Here is a 19,111-nt window from a genome sequence, read left to right on the forward strand (position 1 = left end):
AAATTAACACGTCACTGTCAGAGTAGACAGGTGTTTGTTTTGAGTGGAGCCAAAAATGGCTTTAGTAGCCATTAAACACAGTGCACTGTACAAAAGCCCTAACCAGCCAAACAATTTAGCCCCAATGGGCATTTGACATCTCTCAAGCCTGCATTCACCATCTGAAAAATACAGTAGCAAAGTGTTCTTTGAATCTGAAAGAAACATATAAAAGCACATGTGTTATGGCTTGAAATGGCCATCAGCAGCAGAAGGCATGTCAGTGGGGCCTTGCGCCCCTCTATTCAGGGGAAATTGAGTGAATGGGCCTGCAAAACCAACAGACATGCAGAACAATAAAGCCAAAAGACATTATTTCATGGGCGAGTGGGCCTCTTTACAGAGAGCAGCTGACCTGTGGAGAGCCTTGTTGTTCAGGGAGGGTGTGGGTCCACAGAGCCCAAGGACAGAGATTGCGGCACCCCCGGTCCAGTGACAAGAGGATAGCAGTCAACTCAAGGGACCACAGCCTCCACTACTGCTGTAAACACCTGGCCTTCTGAAGAGGGTGAGAGAATGGGACTCCCTGTGAGGTTCAGCTGGCATTTTGTCATATGACATGAATGAGAGGGTGATTATAAGGTCCTGGGGAGGATGGAAGAGCTGTCAATCACAAAGTTAAATCTGAATCAGTTTTGGGGTACCATTTGTCTAACTCAGCCTTCTCAAAATAAAAAGTGAAACATTTCAAATTGCATTTATTTATTTTTAGGTTTGTGAATGACAAAATGGTTATTAAACGGTTTGTTGTAATATCAGAGAAGCAGGTTATAATTGTTTTGCTGTAAATAATGACAAATACATACTTATTGCATGAGAAATGAGTATGTGAGAGGATGTGTGCTGCTTGTTTTAATGTATTTAAATCTGCTACATGTATTTGCTTCCCTTAATATATGTGTCCACGTTAGATTGTAACACATGACCACGTCTACAGAGAAAAAAAAAAAAAAAAACGTGACAAGCACATAGACACAGTAAAAAGAAGACACAAAAAACATTAAGCAGTTATCTACAATGATACAGGAACCAATATAAATTCTTCTCTGTAACATAGATTGTAAATGTCAATAAACTGCAGTCATAAACCTATGCACAATGTGAAGTAATCTACATAGTAGTGTATATTTCAATGCAGATGGTCAGTCTGTGTTTTAATAGCTGGGTTACATTAGCAAAAATATATATATAAAAAACAAATATATATTTTCAAAAATCATCCTCAATTTTAATTAAAGACAATTGTGTTAAACGGGCCCCCAATACATAGCTAATACTGCCAAATCCTTCAATATTGGGGTCTTTACTTGCCCAGACTAAAGTATCAATGTGAATAACCTGGAACTATTTCACATCGGTGGCCACAACGCAAAAAAACAAACAAACAAAAAAAAATTTCACTTCATACAAAAGCACAGTACTACACTTCCTTCAACAGATTGTGCTAGTGTCCATTCCTGGAACTCTCAGGAGCAGCGAGCAAAACCTTAAATACATTCTCCAAGAGAGAGAAAGTGAGAGACCCCCCTTCAGATGTCATCCTGATATGTCAGTGTTTTAATGATATGTGTAAATACATTCAGCCACCAATAAAAAAAGATCCCCACATAAAAAAAAAATGTAAACACTACAGAGAGGGCATCAAACAATAGATACAAGAGACAAACCAACATTTATACAATATTTAAAAGTGCAATTTGCCTACTTTGAACATTTGGAGGCTGAATGCTGCTACCTTTATGGTCAACCAATTGGTTTAAAAATCAAAAGAAGATGGAATCTTTGAAAAGATTTTAAAGGAATAGTTCACCCAAAAATGAAAATTAATTTACTCACCCTAATGCCATCCCAGATGTTTATGACTTTTTTTTCTTCTGCAGAACACAAACGAAGATTTTTAAAAGAATATCACAGCCCTGTAGGTCCATACAACGCAAGTGAATGGTGGCCAGACCTTTGACGCTCCAAAAAGCACATAAAGGCACTATAAAGGTGATCCACACGACTCCAGTCGTTACATTAATGACTTCTAAAGCGATACGGTCACATTCTGAAAGTAAAGATTTATAGGGGAAAAGGAGTTATATTTTGGTCTGTTCTGTCCCAAAAACAATTGGATCACTTCAGAAGACATATATTAAGCCACTGGAGTCATGTGGATTCATTTTAAGCTGCTTTTATGTGCTTTTTGGAGTTTCAAAGTTCTGGCCACCATTCACTTGCATTGTATGGACCAACAGAGCTGAGATATTCTTCTAAAAATCTAGCTTTGTGTTCTGCAGATGAAAATAAGTAATACACATCTGGGATGGGTCATGAGTAAATTATGATTTTGGGTAAATTATCCCTTTAAACCTTCTGTACAGGCCTGTAGAACCTAGATGCAAGAAATTAATGGCAGTGTTATTAAAAAAAAAAAAAAAAACAAGATGTCTCAAATTCTTAATAGAACAAAAATATAATTAGAGATTTTTTATATCTTTGAAATAAATAAATTAGTTAAGATTTAATAAATAGAACCTACAGCTCAAAATGAATGACTCTCACCTACTGTTCTTGGAACGTGCTATTTATAATGCAACTTGTGCACTGATATCGGTACCAAACATGATTTCAGCTAAATTGAGAACATTTTCATAAGCAGTGAAGATGCTGGATTTAGACTGCAGTCACAAACATGCCTGTAAGCGATGTTGAGTCTGTCCAGATGTTCAAGATACAATCCATTTCAACAACCTTCACTTAAGAAAAAAAACACTAGCAAGGTACCATCCAGTAGACATTAACTTATTAGATTCATGCTATATAATACATTCAGTGAGTGTTCTACTCGGAAATAAAACAAAATAATAATTGGGGTGGAACCTTTGTTACGCTTGGAGCGGAAAAGTTTACGTTGCAAGTGCTTTCCAGTTACTCCTCAACACTGTCTCTGCTCCTCACCCTAACAAACAACCACAGTAGTGCAACACTGCAAGTGCTCCCTATCCTTAACACCAGTCTATAAAATTCTCTAAAACGAGCGTAAAAACTATCTGAAAATTTAATTTACAAGTTTTATTCCTTTTTTCCTTTCTTAAAAAGTTCACTTAAAAGCAGCCCTTAAAAATCAACACACTGTCTATGACTAAAACAGATTTTTAAAAATCATCTCTATGTTAAAATACCATTAACTAAATTCTGCAAGTCTAGTGCTATTTGTATTTTAGCAGGAATACAACCAGCATGCACACTGCTAAGACTACATCTCCAGCATATGAATCTCTTTATCCTAAGCAATACATTGTTATATCAGTAGGTGTTTAGTAAACATCAGTGTACGCTTGAGTTTCCTACCCCAGATTGTCTAAAAGGTTAAATGTTGGTGTGATAGAGGAAAGAGGGAGGGTTGCTGTAGTGCAGAAGTGACTTTCAGAGGACGAGAGCTCTGGAAATGCAGATGGCGGTGTTTGTGTTTAAGTAACGCCTCGCCTGCTCGGTCATAATCAGCTGATCCTCTGTCTTCCCAAAGACCACCGCCTCCCACTCGTTGTTGGCCTGCTGGGTGGAAAAATATGTTTGTCCATTTGTAAAATGTATCTACAAAGTAAAAACTGTTTGGATGAAGAGTGCATTACTCTAAACTTATTGAGAGTAAAACAAACTGAGAGTTTATAAGTCCACAGGAGGTCAAGGAAGGATGGAAACCAATACTTTCCTTAAATGCTTAGAAATAAAGTGAGTAAATTACCAGTGGAGGGGTTTGGTAGGGTGGACTCCTCTGGGTCATGGCTTCTCTTTTGATCTGTGGGCTAAGGGAGCAGACCATGGACAGTGAATCCTTCAGTGATCCAGGAAAGCAAGAGTTCTCCTCTCTCTCAGTCAATGGCATCATAAGCATAGATCTGGTCAGTAGACCATCATTGTGAGACTGTGTGAGAAAGCGGGGAAGGGTTGGGGAGGAGAGAAAAATAAGCCCATCCAATATAGTGCCCCACAGCTTTATATTACTGGCATTTCACAGGGAAAAAAGAAATCTATGTAAACTCATAAAGGAAAAAAACTCTTATAATTATATAAGGACTGGGAATTGCCACAGACCTCCCGATTCAATTTTACAATGATATTTCCTAGCCGATTCAATATGTATTGCGATATTGCGATTCTGTAAGTATTGCGATTTGATGCTTTGATATAAAAACTTCTTAAAAAGATAAAAAAACTTTGTTAACTCCTTTTTCTCAGAAAGAAATGTCTATTGAAGAACAGTTGTGTCTGAACTATCACTCTGTAATATATCATTTGCAGGTAAAAGGTAGGGATGTGCAAAACTACCAATTTAGAAACTACAATTGACCAGTCAGTGCGTTGTCTGAGCTAGGCGACTAGTTAGTGCAAAGGAACCCATGTATAAGGCTGCATTATGTCCATTTGTATTCAGCAAATAAATATATACAATACTGTATATCATTTGAACTTAAACTAACTTTGTTATTTTAGAATATAAAATATAACATATATTTCCATAGGCTATTAATAATATCATAATGATAATTTTGCAACATACAAAACTACAAATGGAGGCTAAAGAGTAAACTTGTTCAAGAACAATTTCTGAAGCTGTACTAAATCATGACACGCATGACAATTCGCCTGTAGTCCCAGTGTTGTTGCATGCTATTTGCATATGCATTCTGAGATAGTCTGAGATCTTATGCAGCGTTCTGATAGACAACACTATTCTTACAAACTGCTCCCAGATGACTGACAGAGAAAAAAGTGAGAACTCACTATTTGTGCGTGTTCTGCGAAACACGGGTAGCGCTGTGCGCATGGGCACCAAAGCGCAAATTAACTTCAGGTGTGTTTCCTCAAGCACGCGTCTTTGTGTCTATCCGGTATTTCTTGTCGACAGTGGCGGATAAATGTGGAAAATTACCCGCCACTGCACATGAATAACCTGGCTGTTTATAAATACTGCGGAGGCATGACATATACAGTAGTTTATGGCATCAACAGTTTGATAAGCCTTTTTACAGCTAAACTATTTATTAAAGCAGTGTCAGACAGAATCTGCAGAATGACTTCTGACAAATATCCTCCACAACACATCTCAAATAAACTTTTGGATTATGCATAATAACAGGAACATTGACCACAGGAGAGGATTTTGACATCCGAAAGTGAACAAACAGCACTTTTATAACTGTAGCAACGGTGCATTAAAGGACTAAATGTAAAGAATTAAAGAGACAAAACTTCTCAGAGAGAAAACCTGTTAGTATGGAACTCTGCACAAATATAGATTCCTATATTTACCTATTAGCATTAAGATAAACATGTTTTTTTTTTCATCAGGGAGACGATTTTAAAATCGTTTGGCTCAAGAATCGCGATTTGTAACAGAATCGATTTTTTTCCCCAGCCCTAATAATTTGTCACTAGAGGATAATGGTCTTACCAGTCCATTGTTAATCTTCTGTTGGGGAAACAGTTGTACATTCAGACAGTCTTTTTCCCAGCTGTCCAACATCAGAGACTTTCTCACCTTCCTAGCAGGAGCTTCTATTTGCTGTGAATCCCAAATGACAGTTTTGAAACAAAACCAGTGTTCACTTTAAGACACAGCATTAGGAAAAAAAACACATGTTGAACATTAAAATGCAACCTATTTGCATGATTTGGAGAACAGCTGAGAAAGTGGCCACCTACGAAGGTTACCTCATAAGATATGCACTGAAGCTGATTCTGCTCTTGTGTGAAGATGTCAGACCCTGTTTCTTCTTTGAGAACCTCTCTGATGTCCTCCTCAAGAAGCGCCAGAGGCTGGGGCTGAACACATCAAATGAATTGGTCAAAAGGCAAATCAGCAACTGAATCACTGATTATAAATACTCAAAGAGCCTTCACATATTCTTGCCGTAACCATTTAAAGGGATAGATCACCTCAAAATCATACAGGTTTGGAACAACACGATGGTGAGTAAATGATTACAGAATTGTCATTTTTGGCAAAATACAGTGGCAAGAAAATGTTGTTTTTATGTATATATTTGTCTTAAAATCTGGTTTGATCTTCATCTAAGTTACAATAATGAACAAACACAATTTGTTTTAAATAATAACAGATTATTGTATTGTTCTTGTACATACTGAATACATCATTCAAACATTCACAGTGTAGGTTGGAAAAAGTATGTGAACCCCTAAGCTAATGACGTCAACAAAAGCTAATCAGAATCAAGAGTTGGAAAACCTGGCATCCAATTAATAAAATGAGATTGGAGGTAAGGGTTAGAGCTACTTTTACTTATAAAAAGCACTCAAACATTTTAAGTTTGCTATTCACAAGAAGCATCTGCTGACATGGACCATGCCTCGCAAAAAAGAGATCTCAGAAGACCTACGATCATGAATTGTTGCTTTGGAAAGGGTAACAAAGTTATCTCGAAGTGCTTAGATATTCATCTGTCCACAGTTAGACAAATTTTAATAAATGGAGACGATTTAGTACTGTGGCTACTCTCCGTAGAAGTGGCCATCCAGCCAAGATGACTCAAAGGGCACACTGCAGAATGCTCAGTACAGTAAAAAAAAAGAACCCTAGAGTGACAGCTAAAGATTTGAAGTAATCATTGGAACTGGTTAACATCTTTGTTCATGAGTCTAGTATACAGAAAACATTAAACAGGCATGGTGTCCATGGCAGGACACCACAAAGGAAGCTGCTGATTTCCAACAAAAACATTGCTGTGCGCCTGAAGTTTGCCAAAGACAACGTTACCGGGAAAATGTTTTGTGAAGTGATGAAACAAAGGTTGAATTGTTTGGAAAGAACACACAGCACTATGTATGGTGTAAAAAGGGCACCTCATACCAGCATAAAAACATCATCCCAATGGTGAAGTACAGTGGGGGGAGTATCATGATCTGGGGCTGCTTTGCTGCTTTGGGGCTTGGACCACTTGCCATCACCATGCAATGAATTCCAAAAAAATTAATTCCCAAGTTTATCAAGATATCCTACAGTATAATGTCAGAGTGGCTGTGTGCCAGCTGAAGCTCAGTAGAAGTTGGGTGATGCAGCAGGAAAATGGCCCTAAACATCAAAGTAAATCCACCTTCTAGAGTGGCCCAGTCAGAGCCCAGACCTTAACCCAGTAGAGATGCTGTGGAATGACCTCAAGAGAGCCGTTCACACCAGACATCCTAAGAATATGGATGAGCTGAAGCAGTTCTGTAAGGAAGAATGGTCCAAAATTCCTTCTGAACCTTGTGCTGGTCTAATCGGCATATACCGGAAACACTTGTTTGAGATTACTGCTGCCAAAGTAGGATCGACCAGTTATTAAATCCAAGGGTTCACTTACTTTTTCCACAGCACTGTGAATGTTTAATGGGATGTCTTCAATAAAGACATTAAATATCATAACTGTTTTTGTGTTATTAACTTAAGCACATTGTGTTTGTCTATACTTGTAACTTTGATGAAGATGAGATCACATTTTATGACCAATTAATGCAGAAAACCAACTAATTCCAAATGGTTCATATACTTTTTCTTGCCACTGTATCCCTTAATAGTAACATATCAGTGGCAACATTAGGACTTACCACAATACTTAATGGCCCATGCATCTTCTCCTGGGCAGCCAGGGCGTTTTTAAAAGGGGTTGGTGTCCTTGGCGTGTGGACCATACTGTTCTTATGGATTTTGGGGGTCCTAAAACTGTGAAGACAAGAAATGTTATTGACTGTGCTTGATTTTAAGATGGATGAGGTTGCTCGATGTTCTCAAATAACAAAGTGTACAACAAGGGTCTTACCCTGCATTCTCCTTCTGGTGTTTTGGTGTGGTCTCTCTCTGGTGGGGTGTATTGTGAAGACATTTCTGCCCACACACAGGGGTGGAGGTAAGAGCTGGATTGTCCAGGGTCAAGGGCTCACCACCAGATATGTTGAAAAACTAAATGAAAGAACACAATTTTGAATGGGACAGAAAAAGAACAAAATTCCGTGGTTTAAAGGGTCACTCAACTTTTTGTGTTATGATTTTACCCATTTTACCTGAGATGGGGAGAATGGTAGGCCTTTGACAGGGGTGTTTTTTGGTGAGATTCCACTGTTGTCTATGAAAGGGCCACAGTTCCTTTCATCTGCAGGGGACTGATCCCCTCTGTCTCTTCTCTTCTTTCTCATAATAAACGGTGGTGGAGTGCTGAACCTGTTCATGCAGGTGTTGGAGAGAGTTACAGACTTGCCTTGGTTCACAGCAGCACACTGTCTGCTCATCTCTGGGACAGCGGGAGCATTTATTGGGTAGCCAAGGCTTTCTGTGCTCCTATTCACTGTTGGACAAACCCCATTGGAGTTAGTGGGCTTTGGGGAGGGGCCTACCTCAGAGAGATCAAAGCTGGTCACATCACTCCAAGCCATAGGATCCTGCAGCATCAAAAGCCACATACAGAATATTTCAAAGATTTCTTCCTTATCATTATGTGTCTTGTTAAATATGCATTTTTAGATATCCTTTTTTACTATTCTTATATGTCTATAGAAAGCTCTACAGATTTTGGCAGAATATTAATGGCTGCCATTGATAAAATTCTGTGCCTGTGTTTTAATGCATTAAACATTTGGCTAACTTGATAATGCTTTAAGCAACTATCAAGAATATAGCACTCTCATTTGTTTTCACTCACAATCAACCCAGAAAATGTGTGCCTATTCTGTGTAGGCCTATCAGTAAACAGTATTGCAATCAACACCATTTACAGTAATCAGCATGAAAAAAACAATGCAAAGACTGTGAACTTATAGCATTTTTTTTGCATCTGATAAACTCAGCATAACAAACTACTATACATAGAACAGTGTTTTACTATGCTTACAGAGTCTATGAGCTCCATAGTCTCTGCAAAATCTGGTATGGTCTCTAGAGTGGACAGCACAGCGCTGGCCTCAGCAGCCAAGAACTTGCTAGGAGAGACAGGCAGAGACATAGCAGCAGACTGGCCCTCCTCTAAACGACACAGCTCGCCTCTTCTATCATCCAAACTCTCTGTGGTGGTGACAGTATCATCATGGAGGCTGTCTGACCAGCTGGAGTAACTCTCTGGATTCTGCACAGGACCAAACCATTAAGGTCAGCATGAGGAGTTAATGATTTAAGGGATGGGGGGTCACAAACTCAATCTGAGCCAACAAAACTGATTTCACTTATCATATGTAATATCTGAAATTTATATTACCTTGTTAAAATCTATGTTAAACATTCATTATATTAACAGTGTCATAAAGAAGAGAAGCTTTTCTCCATGGCAGTGTTATGGTGCATGCTTTCTAAACATTTTCAGTGAAACTAAATAATTAAAGACATAAATTTTCACATAACCTACAAAAATGGTATTTAGAACAACTTGAATAAACTCTGGAAAACACTGAGGAAGCATAGTCAGCAATTCCCTGACAATGTATTCTAATCAGGCATGGCACGTTTGCAGCCAATGAGATTTCACTGTGGGCGGGGCTACCCAACAACAAATTTAGAAACCAAGTGACAGACTAAACATCTTGTCGCTGCTCATTAGGACAACTCAAAATAATACGGAAGAGATGTAATTAATTACTTTACGTTACGCCTGGTTAGGACACAGTGTAATGACAATTATGGATGAAAGCAGTGTGAAATATATGATAAAATGGTCATTTATCATAATAAGCATAAAAGTTAATAATACTTATTTATTGTAATAATAATATTTGATAATACATTTTTTTTAATTACTTTATTTCAATACATATAATAAATGTAAATATACAAAATGATTTTTTTTTAGGGCTGGGAAATTTAACGCGTTAATTTCAGCGATTAATAGTTGACTAATGCGTTTTCACTTCCTGAAACTTCACTAATATTTTTACCCACTTCCTGTGGCTAAAATTTGCATAAATACATTTCCAGAAGGTACACGCTCGACTTGACTGCACATACTAGCACAAAAACTGATTGTGTGGATCAGTGCACGCTTATAAACACGGAAGCAGATTTACTGCATGGAGACTTCACCCACAAGCGTGAGTCAGGTTCACATCGGCCAAAAACATTCACTCACTGTCATCTGAATCAGTCAGTGTCAAAAGCGCAATCGCGCAAGAGACCCAGCTTGTGCGTGATAGAGACTGAATGACAGCCAGCGAAATTAATGGTTTTAAGATTTTAAATTTCAGCAAATTGAACTTCAGCATTCAATTTGTTTTGTATCTGTATGTATAGTGTCTAATAATGCAATGTTAATGTACACTTAAGATTATCTTGCCAATAAAGCTTGGTATGAATTTAATCTGACCATTTGATCCTATTGTCCACTGGAAAATGCCAGATGATTATGCCCAACTTTTAATTATAGCATGTCCACTGATTTTATGGCATGTATACACATACTTGTATCAAAGATTTATACCTGTAAAAATGTGTCTAATTAACTCTATCTGCAAAAAATGAACATTTTAACATGTTTATATTTAAATAATTAAAATAACTGATGACTAAGCGATTTCATGCAAGTTCTTTGAGATAAAATATAAAATAACTATTTATTATATTTTAATTTTAATGTACTATAATTAATCGAGATTAATCACAGAAAACTGTGCGATTAATTAGTTTTAAAAAAATAAACAATTCACAGTCCTATTTTTATTTTACAATTTACTGTATCATATTTCATTCTATTTACATAGATTATATTTATTTGAATTTATTATTAATTTATGAGATAAATCGTAATAAGAAGAACATGTTTATAGTGAATATAATAATTCAAATAATAAAATAAAAGTAAAAATAAAATAATAAAAATAACAGTACCGGGGTAGAAAAACTATCTTTTTTATAGCTAAACTTCTACCCGGTCACTTTCATGCTGAGGTCTACAGGAAGGTGTGAGTCAGGGAGGCAGTGAAGATGGGCGAGTTTTATTAAGCATAGCTGGAAATGAGGGTATGAGGGAGTAAGATGTGAATGGAGACAGCTGATGGGATCTATAGCGCACTTCACTACGAGCACACACAGTGTCTCTTACACGAGGGCCCGAATGTCTTCTGACTTCACTCTCAGCTGACATTAGCAACAGCTCTAGCTCCTTAATTCTTTTCTCTTTCTCTGGGTCGTCGTGGCACGGCTGTGAGGAAGAAGAACGGGGAGGAAGAGGCGGAAAGAGAGACGGAGACACAACAGTTTACTGACAATTTCACGAGACTTTACGAGGCCTGAATTTCGCCATGCCAAGCTACTCTGGATTCAGATGCGGATGTACTTAGGATACATTGCATTAAATTTACTACATTAGATTTTTGCCAATACATTTTAGAATGTAATTTATGATCTGTAAAAATTGGTAAAATGGCATTGGTGAAATTCAGATATAGACCAGTTTAACACACCACATCACACACATGCAGATTAAAGTTATATAAACACAAACAGTAATATGAGTTGATTGTTTAATTTAAAGAGACAGACAGACTTTTGAAAGCGGAAAGTTCATAGATACAGAGGAGATTGGAGCATGCCGTGAGAACTGCACCATGGGACTTACCGACACAAAGCTTAAGACCTCGACAGTAATGTTGTCCATACACTGGCCCCTTTGTGAACCATATGGGTATCTGTGCTGCTGCTGATCACAAGCAACATGAAAGGATGAAATGAAGTATGTTTAATTAATTTTAGCCACGCATGATTCTGACATTTATTATGTCATTATGTCAACTATAATCTGTGAAATGTAATCATTGGTCACAAGTTTTCAATAAACTTAACTTTTAAAAAGTACATATTATATGAACAGATAAAAATAAAGCATCACTGTGTACTGTAGGTTATCACCTGTGATTGGCCGCTCAGGATCAGTTGATTCTGTTCGTGTGGATATTCCACCACTTGGCTGGCTTTGGTCTGTTTCTTCTGGCCAGGGTCACTGCCGTAGCTCTTACTGCCCTCCTGCAAGTAGCCCTCATGTTCTACCTTTCTGCGCATGGTGGAGTTCCAATGATTCTTAATGGAGTTGTCTGTCCTATAAGAGTTCAGTAAATTAAAGGTCAATCTCTTAACTAGACAAGAAGACTGTAATTCTATTTTTCTTCTGACTTAATTATGCATAGGTTTAGTCAGATCTGGGTCTTGGTGCCAAAAAGCTCATTGTACCTTCCAGGCAGCAGCTTTGAAATCTCAGCCCAGCGGTTGCCCAGGCGTTTATGAGCTTCATAGATAATGCAATCTTCTTCCTGAGTCCATGAGGATTTCTTTACTTCTGGGTTGAGGTGATTGTGCCAGCGCTCCCGGCACTGTTTGCCTATGCGGCCCTGTAAGTGCTTGGCAATCACTGACCACCGTTTGGGACCGTACTTATGAACTAGCTCGATCACCTGTGGAGGTGTATGGCAGTCAGTTGATCAAAATTAAGGTATTCTCCACCATTTTACTCCTTATGTGATCTAATACGAAAAGTAAAAACCGTGTTCTAAAATCTGCAAGCTAGAAATTGAGTAAGAATCTTGAACTTATAAAAAAGTAAATCCTGGTCTAAAAAAAAAAAGAAGCTAAAGTGTGTAATTTGTGCACCACTTCTGTCACCAAACAGGACTGCAAAAATAATGATTGCTTTTAGATTGTCAGGCTGGCCAGGATGCTCAAACAAACAGAGAAATGTTTTGATATTGCCACAGAGCCACAGTCTTTACACTTTTTAGGTACCTAAAACCTACAATTGGCTGACTCATAGTTGTCTGTGCATATTAAGCTGGGATAGAGTAAAGTATACTTTAACACTTCAACTTTAAATAAGAACTAAACTCTCTAAAGATTGTACAATTCCATCATAGCACACGTACAAGTGCTGAACAAAATAACAAACACCTTCCAATATATTAATATCAAGGACCTAATTAGGAGGAAAGCAACCCAGTGCATTTAGGACAGTCATTCCTGAATGCTTTCATACAAATGAAAAGCATATAGTAGGATACAACACCATGCTTCTAGTTCTTTGGATGATAGAAGAGGAGGAAAACAACTTTTGCACAGTGCTCTAAAACTCCAAGAATGGTTCAAGTCATCCGACAATATTATCCCTCTCAATCCTTCCTTTTCTTCCATCTATCCATCTCTGTCTTCCTCTGAGGACACAGAACACCCAGCTCGTCTTACCCTCTGATCCTCCTCTTTTGTCCAGGGTCCTTTCACCAGCTCCGGGTTGAGCACCTTTTGCCAACGGTGCTGACATTGACCATCTGTTCTTGTCTGTCAAAGTGCAACAAAATCCCACATCAACACCTGCAGCTAGTACACACAAACCTATAATAACATCTTTACAAACATACTGGCCTGTCACTGTTAATGAAACATTCATTTACTTCCAACCATAATAGTTCTGTTGAAATTCAAACCATTGAAATCTCTCCACTGTAACACTGCAACCATGTCATCCTATCCATAGTTGTTTGTTACGTGTCTTATTTTGGATGCATTTTGTTTTTATACTACATAAAACAGATACATTTGTAGCTAATTTTAAAATCCTTTAAAAGATACATGATTCTTCCATAAAGAGATATTAACATATATACTGTATAATAATAAATATGTGACTTCAATGCTGCACCAAGTTTAAGATTTATACTGCAAATACACTTATCTAAAAGCACTATTGAAATACCTCAAACACTTTCCCCTTAAGTCTGATTCAAAAAGTTACTTACTGGGAAAAAATTTGCTATTAATTTCCAAGCGTCAGTTCCATGTTGCTCAACAAGTTTCTTTAGCTTCTCATCCTGTGTGTAAAAACAGAAGTCATAACTTTTTTCATCTCAGATAGTAGTCTGTTGTGTTAGCAGTGCTTACAGCACTTTAGTAGGTCCCACCCTACCCCTTTTACTATACAAAACCCAGTGAGTTTGGAAATATTACACCATGTGAGACCTAAAATAGTACATGATAAACTCTCTTTCCAGTGAGCTAGAATTAAAGGGATAGTTCATCCAAAAATGAAAATTCTCCCATCATTTACTCATTCCATCCCAGATGTGTATGACTTTCTTTCATCTGCAGAACACAAACAAAGGTTTTTAGAAGAATATCTCAGCTCTGTAGGTCCATACCTTGCAAGTGAATGGTGATCAGCACTTAAAGCTCCGAAAAGCACAGACAGTCATTGTAAAAGTAATCTATACGACTCCAGTGGCTTAATCAATGTCTTCTGAAGCAAATCAATCACTTTAGGTGAGAAACAGATCAATATTTCAATAATTTTCAGAATGTGAAAGTGGATATTTAAAGTGAAAAAGGAACACAAATATTGATCAGTTTCTCAACCACATCTATTATATTGCTTCTGAAGACATGAAGTAGTCTTATACCTATCAGTCTTACGATCTTACACATTGCACTCCAAGCAATGTTCATATATAAGTGCTGGCAGAAAGAAAAATCCAATGATGACTTGTACTGGCTTATTCCATCACCTTTCCCGGTTCTGTGGAATGGAGGTCTATAAAGAGGACATAAGGGAAAACTCTGCAGGCTGAAAAATGACACCGTAAGACATGTGTGGTGAGAGACACTGTCCTGTCACGGCTAATCCCACCAAGGATATATGATGGGCCCCTCAAGCCTTCTGGTTAAATGAGAATGGGCTCTTTGCTGATTGGATTAAAGTCTACAGTTAGGCAATGTGAGATTAAGAGTACATTAAGGAGAGAGAGTGCCTGGGATTCATTTAAGAGTTTCTGGATTCAGATCTATATGCATGTTGAGTCTAACTGTTCTTTGGAATCCAATAGCTCACATATCCAACTGATAATTGACCTGTATCATCTTTTTTGGATTTAACCACTAGAGTCGTATGGATTACTTTTATGCTGCCTTGATGTGATTTTTGGAGCTTGAAAGGTCTGGTCACCATTCACATGCATTGTTAGGACCTACAATTTTTCTAAAAATCTTTGTTTGTGTTCAGCAGAAGAAAGAAAGCCATACTCATCAGGGATGGCATGAGGGTGAGTAAATTATGAGAGAATTTTCATTTTTGGGTGAATTATCCCTTCAATATAGACATGAAAATGCAAAATGCAAACACAAACATAAAGTACCTCGTCCCGGGACCATTTCATTTTGCAAAGGGTCTTTTTTGAATTTTTGGGGTCTCTGATGTCAGGGTCTGTAGAATGACGTTCATCATCCTCATCTTCACTGCAGGCATGAAACACAAAAACAGAGAATTTAGAAAATGAAGAAAAAAAACGGACTATTAAGCAGAAAAGCAATACCACATTTTTTGTCTAATCAGAATTATATATTTTTTTTTAATAGAAGCCATTACACTCATACTGTCTGGAAGAAAACATTTAACAGACAAGCATGATCACTCATCTGCAAATACAAGACCCAAACAGTTTAGAAAAGCAGCCAACTCGTTAAACAGGACATGCCAGAGTGTAATTAGTCTACAAGCATGCAATACAAGCTACAAAACTGAATTCAAGCATGAGTCTATTACAAAGGTTTCCACATAAATATATAACTTTTTATATTTATCTGTTTATGTGGTTTTATTTCCATTATTATAAAATCCATGACAGCAAGTTTTACATGTTTATTTTATGTCCACATGTAATCCAAAGTGACAATGGTTTTGCCCAAGACTTAAGTCTTTAGGAATGCCTTGTTGTTTGGTAACATTTCACCCAAGCAGTGAGGTAGACAGTATTTACAACACCATGTATGGGATAGATAATTCTCCCCAGGATACCAGGGCACAAACTTAATGGAAAACCATTTATCCAACGCTGAAGGTGAATATCAACACATAAACCAAGCTAAAAGGTTTTTTATAAAGCAAGAAAATGATCAAGAAGTCTAATCATAAAGGAAATGTGCCACAGCATACAGAGTCTACCCAGAAGCATTGCTTCAGTCTTAAATTGCAAACTCCAATGTTGTGAGGCAGTGTGTTTAGGTGTCTTTTAGGCCAAAGTCCAACTCTGACTGATGTGGTACAAATATGGAAGTTCAAAATCCTTCTAGCTTCGAGTGTGCAACACAGAGGCTGGTTTCACATTGGCTCTCAGTATTACCATCCTATGAAAGAAGTGTTTCAGTCAAAAACCATGCAAATTGGATGTTTATGATCTCCACCCTCCAGGAAGGGGTGAGGTGATGAACAAGCCCGTTTTACTTCAGAAGTGCCTTGCTTGCATAATTTATGCAGGCCAAAGTAAAGCTCAGCCAGTGAAAGCGCGCGGACAGGATCTGCACGAATCTACTCAGTCAGATTAAGGTCTGCATCTGGTCTCTTTTTAAAATTAAGTTCAGGCTTGAACTTCCATCAATGTATGGCACAGAAATTTACCAACCCCAAATCAACAGCCGTAGAGAGAGGCAAGAGAGTTAAGGGAGGATGCACAAACAAAAACTAAAAATGTTCATTAATCCATAAATAACATCATGGTCATGTTTGAGTCATTTGGGCACTACAAGCTCCGTGTCACTTTCCTTTATAAACCTCATAATTTGGAAAATCTGACTCGCATAGTTTTATGAACCAAACTAGATGTGAATTACAAGTGTTCACGTGCCTAGCATTACATGTAAGATGAATATGCCTACATTCCTCATTAACTTTATTCCTTTGGTGAATTTTAAATATTATTATAAATAATAAATATAATTATTATTATATTCAATTATCATTAATAATACAAAATAATAATCTAAATTGGTATTATTACTATTTTAATACACAATAATATAGAGTTCAACATTTCTTATGTACTTCTGTATAAAAATAACTTAAGTTGCAACTTATATTTAATTTCCAATAGCGGTCTTATACACTGTAAAAAAAAACACTTTGCCTCCTACATCCCTCAAAATGAGGGAGAATTCTAATATTTTAAGCTTTTTCTTATGTTTTATGTAAGCGTATGGGCAACCTTATACAAAGTCTTACAAAGGGTAACAGGCAAATGAGTTAATATTGATTATGTGATTTAATAATCTACTTCATAAATCATGTTTGTGGTCTGTATATCTTGTGTAATGACCATACAGGCTGCAGAGCTCTCTCTTCTAAATAATCAACATTTGCCAGCTGCTGCTGTCTCCACAATCCCCCTACTTTGTTATCACTCTCACTTGTAGATTAATTAGAATTTTTCAGTTCATTTTTTACCACTTTTGTTTACTTTTTTGCCTAAATTTACTTCAGTTTATATAATAGCCGGTTAGCATGCTAGTTAACTCTTGCTGTGCTGATCAATAGAGAATAAGCACGCTAAGGTTAGCATTTTAGATAACTCACACCATTTATGTTAACATTAGACTCTGTGGGTAAAGACTTATTATTATAATTGAAAGAACTTTCAGTTTTTACTTTTTTTCCCCCCTAAAAGCCGATCAGTCTTTGGATCGTGATCAAACTTGCGAGTCAGCAGGTGCGACTGATGTGATGTGTCACAAGGATCTGTCTGTCATATGTTAAATATAATCGTTTATTGATGTTTTATTTGATCTTTCGCAAGGGAATTCTCAATTATTGTTATTGTTTTGAGCTTAAACGTTGTCATGGCAATTTCCGTTCTGAAATAAAACACCGATTTTAGCTACATTTGTCATGAAACTCAATGTACGACATCCCGATGTTGTGTGAGAAAAAGTATCAACATATGACTTGTACATGTATACAAGATCAATAATTTCCAGTAACATTCATCGATATTGCTTTAAATGTATATTTAGTTTACCAACCAATGAATAAGAATGATTCATCATCTCACCTGCGAGACTTCATATTGGCCATGTCAACTGTGTTCAAGCCCAGTTCTTTTCAAAGGACGATTTGTTACAAATATCCACTGTTGCAAATCTCCTTTTGATCAAAACACACAGCGATCTCAAGCACACTGACATTTATCCACACATGCCACTGTCACATGTGTCCGATCTTTTCACCGTGAGAAGCTTCGGATCCGTGGGAGCAGCACAAGAGTCACATCACAATAAATATATTAAAAAGAAAAATATCCTTCCAAAAACACCTATTATTAAATAATAATAGTATCGATGTTACTTCCAATGCAATCTCAAAATGGTAAAGGAAGAAAATCCAGAAGCATATCTCTGTGTTAGTCTAGCCCGCCTTGAACATACACACCCCTCTGTACTGTCACTCAAGCTCTCAGCGCGTGTGTTTTTTTCCACTCATTCTTGTTTCATTTTTTTGTCCATCCCGCCGAATCTCGCGCCCAGCCTCCTTCCGGAAACGGGTTTGAATCAGCGCACGCGGCCTCGCCGCTGATTGGACTAAAAAAGAGGGCGGAGCAGCACCCTCTGCTTCTTGAACAGCAACGGGTCTGTCTCGCTCTTTTTAAACTTTTTTTTTTTTTTTTATGCAGTTATACTTTGAAATTACGTGGTGTAGCTGCTGTTAGGAAATTTGTAATGCTGCAGTTGAATGTATAATATAGAATATATATGCTTTATATCCATGTTTTATATACTTTTAATTACTGTCCTGTATGAAAAGTAAATAAAGAAGGTTCTCAGTGAACGTATCGTAGTGCTTTCTTGTTTTGAAAGTCAATGCTGCCCCCTTGCGGATTTTTGTGTGTGTGATCAATTGGATTTAACATTCAAAAATACATTTAGATTATTTGGGATACCGGATATTGAAAATTAGCTTCTTGAAAAATCTAAACACATTTTTATAATTGTATAATTGATCAAAGACCACAGGCCAGGTGTATCACTCTTAAATAGCAAACAACTTAAAAAGACAGACCAAGTAACCAGTGTTTTTTAATCAAATGTTTGGCTTTTTGAATTTTATCTAAATACTTTTCTGTTTTATTCATGGTAAATTGCACTCCATCATGACAAACACATTTAAACAACTGTGTTGTTTAAATCATATTTTTTACAGTCGTTTTAGGGTTTGTTGACTTTTAATCGCCATAGCAACAAAGTTGTAAAATTGGCTATAACTTTACACAGAAAAGGTAAGCAATTTTATCACACTAAAATCATGTTAACACG

General features: G+C 37.1%; 1 protein-coding gene across 1 annotated transcript; it reads right to left on the reverse strand.

The window, feature by feature from the left end:
• Nucleotides 1-2,344: 2,344 nt before the first annotated feature.
• LOC127431943 (myb-related protein A-like) lies at nucleotides 2,345-18,234 on the reverse strand. The gene is made up of 16 exons (XM_051682604.1): nucleotides 17,854-18,234; nucleotides 15,169-15,268; nucleotides 13,780-13,851; nucleotides 13,229-13,321; nucleotides 12,227-12,447; nucleotides 11,909-12,095; nucleotides 11,619-11,699; nucleotides 11,103-11,201; nucleotides 8,910-9,140; nucleotides 8,086-8,460; nucleotides 7,845-7,984; nucleotides 7,633-7,747; nucleotides 5,740-5,850; nucleotides 5,480-5,590; nucleotides 3,770-3,949; nucleotides 2,345-3,579 (listed from the first exon to the last, which is right to left on the reverse strand). Exons 1-16 carry the CDS (start codon nucleotides 17,874-17,876, stop codon nucleotides 3,451-3,453), a joined length of 2,268 nt encoding a protein of 755 aa, XP_051538564.1. The 5' UTR covers nucleotides 17,877-18,234; the 3' UTR covers nucleotides 2,345-3,450.
• Nucleotides 18,235-19,111: the final 877 nt, after the last annotated feature.

Source organism: Myxocyprinus asiaticus, chromosome 41, assembly GCF_019703515.2.
Source record: "Myxocyprinus asiaticus isolate MX2 ecotype Aquarium Trade chromosome 41, UBuf_Myxa_2, whole genome shotgun sequence".
NCBI lineage: Eukaryota > Metazoa > Chordata > Actinopteri > Cypriniformes > Catostomidae > Myxocyprinus > Myxocyprinus asiaticus.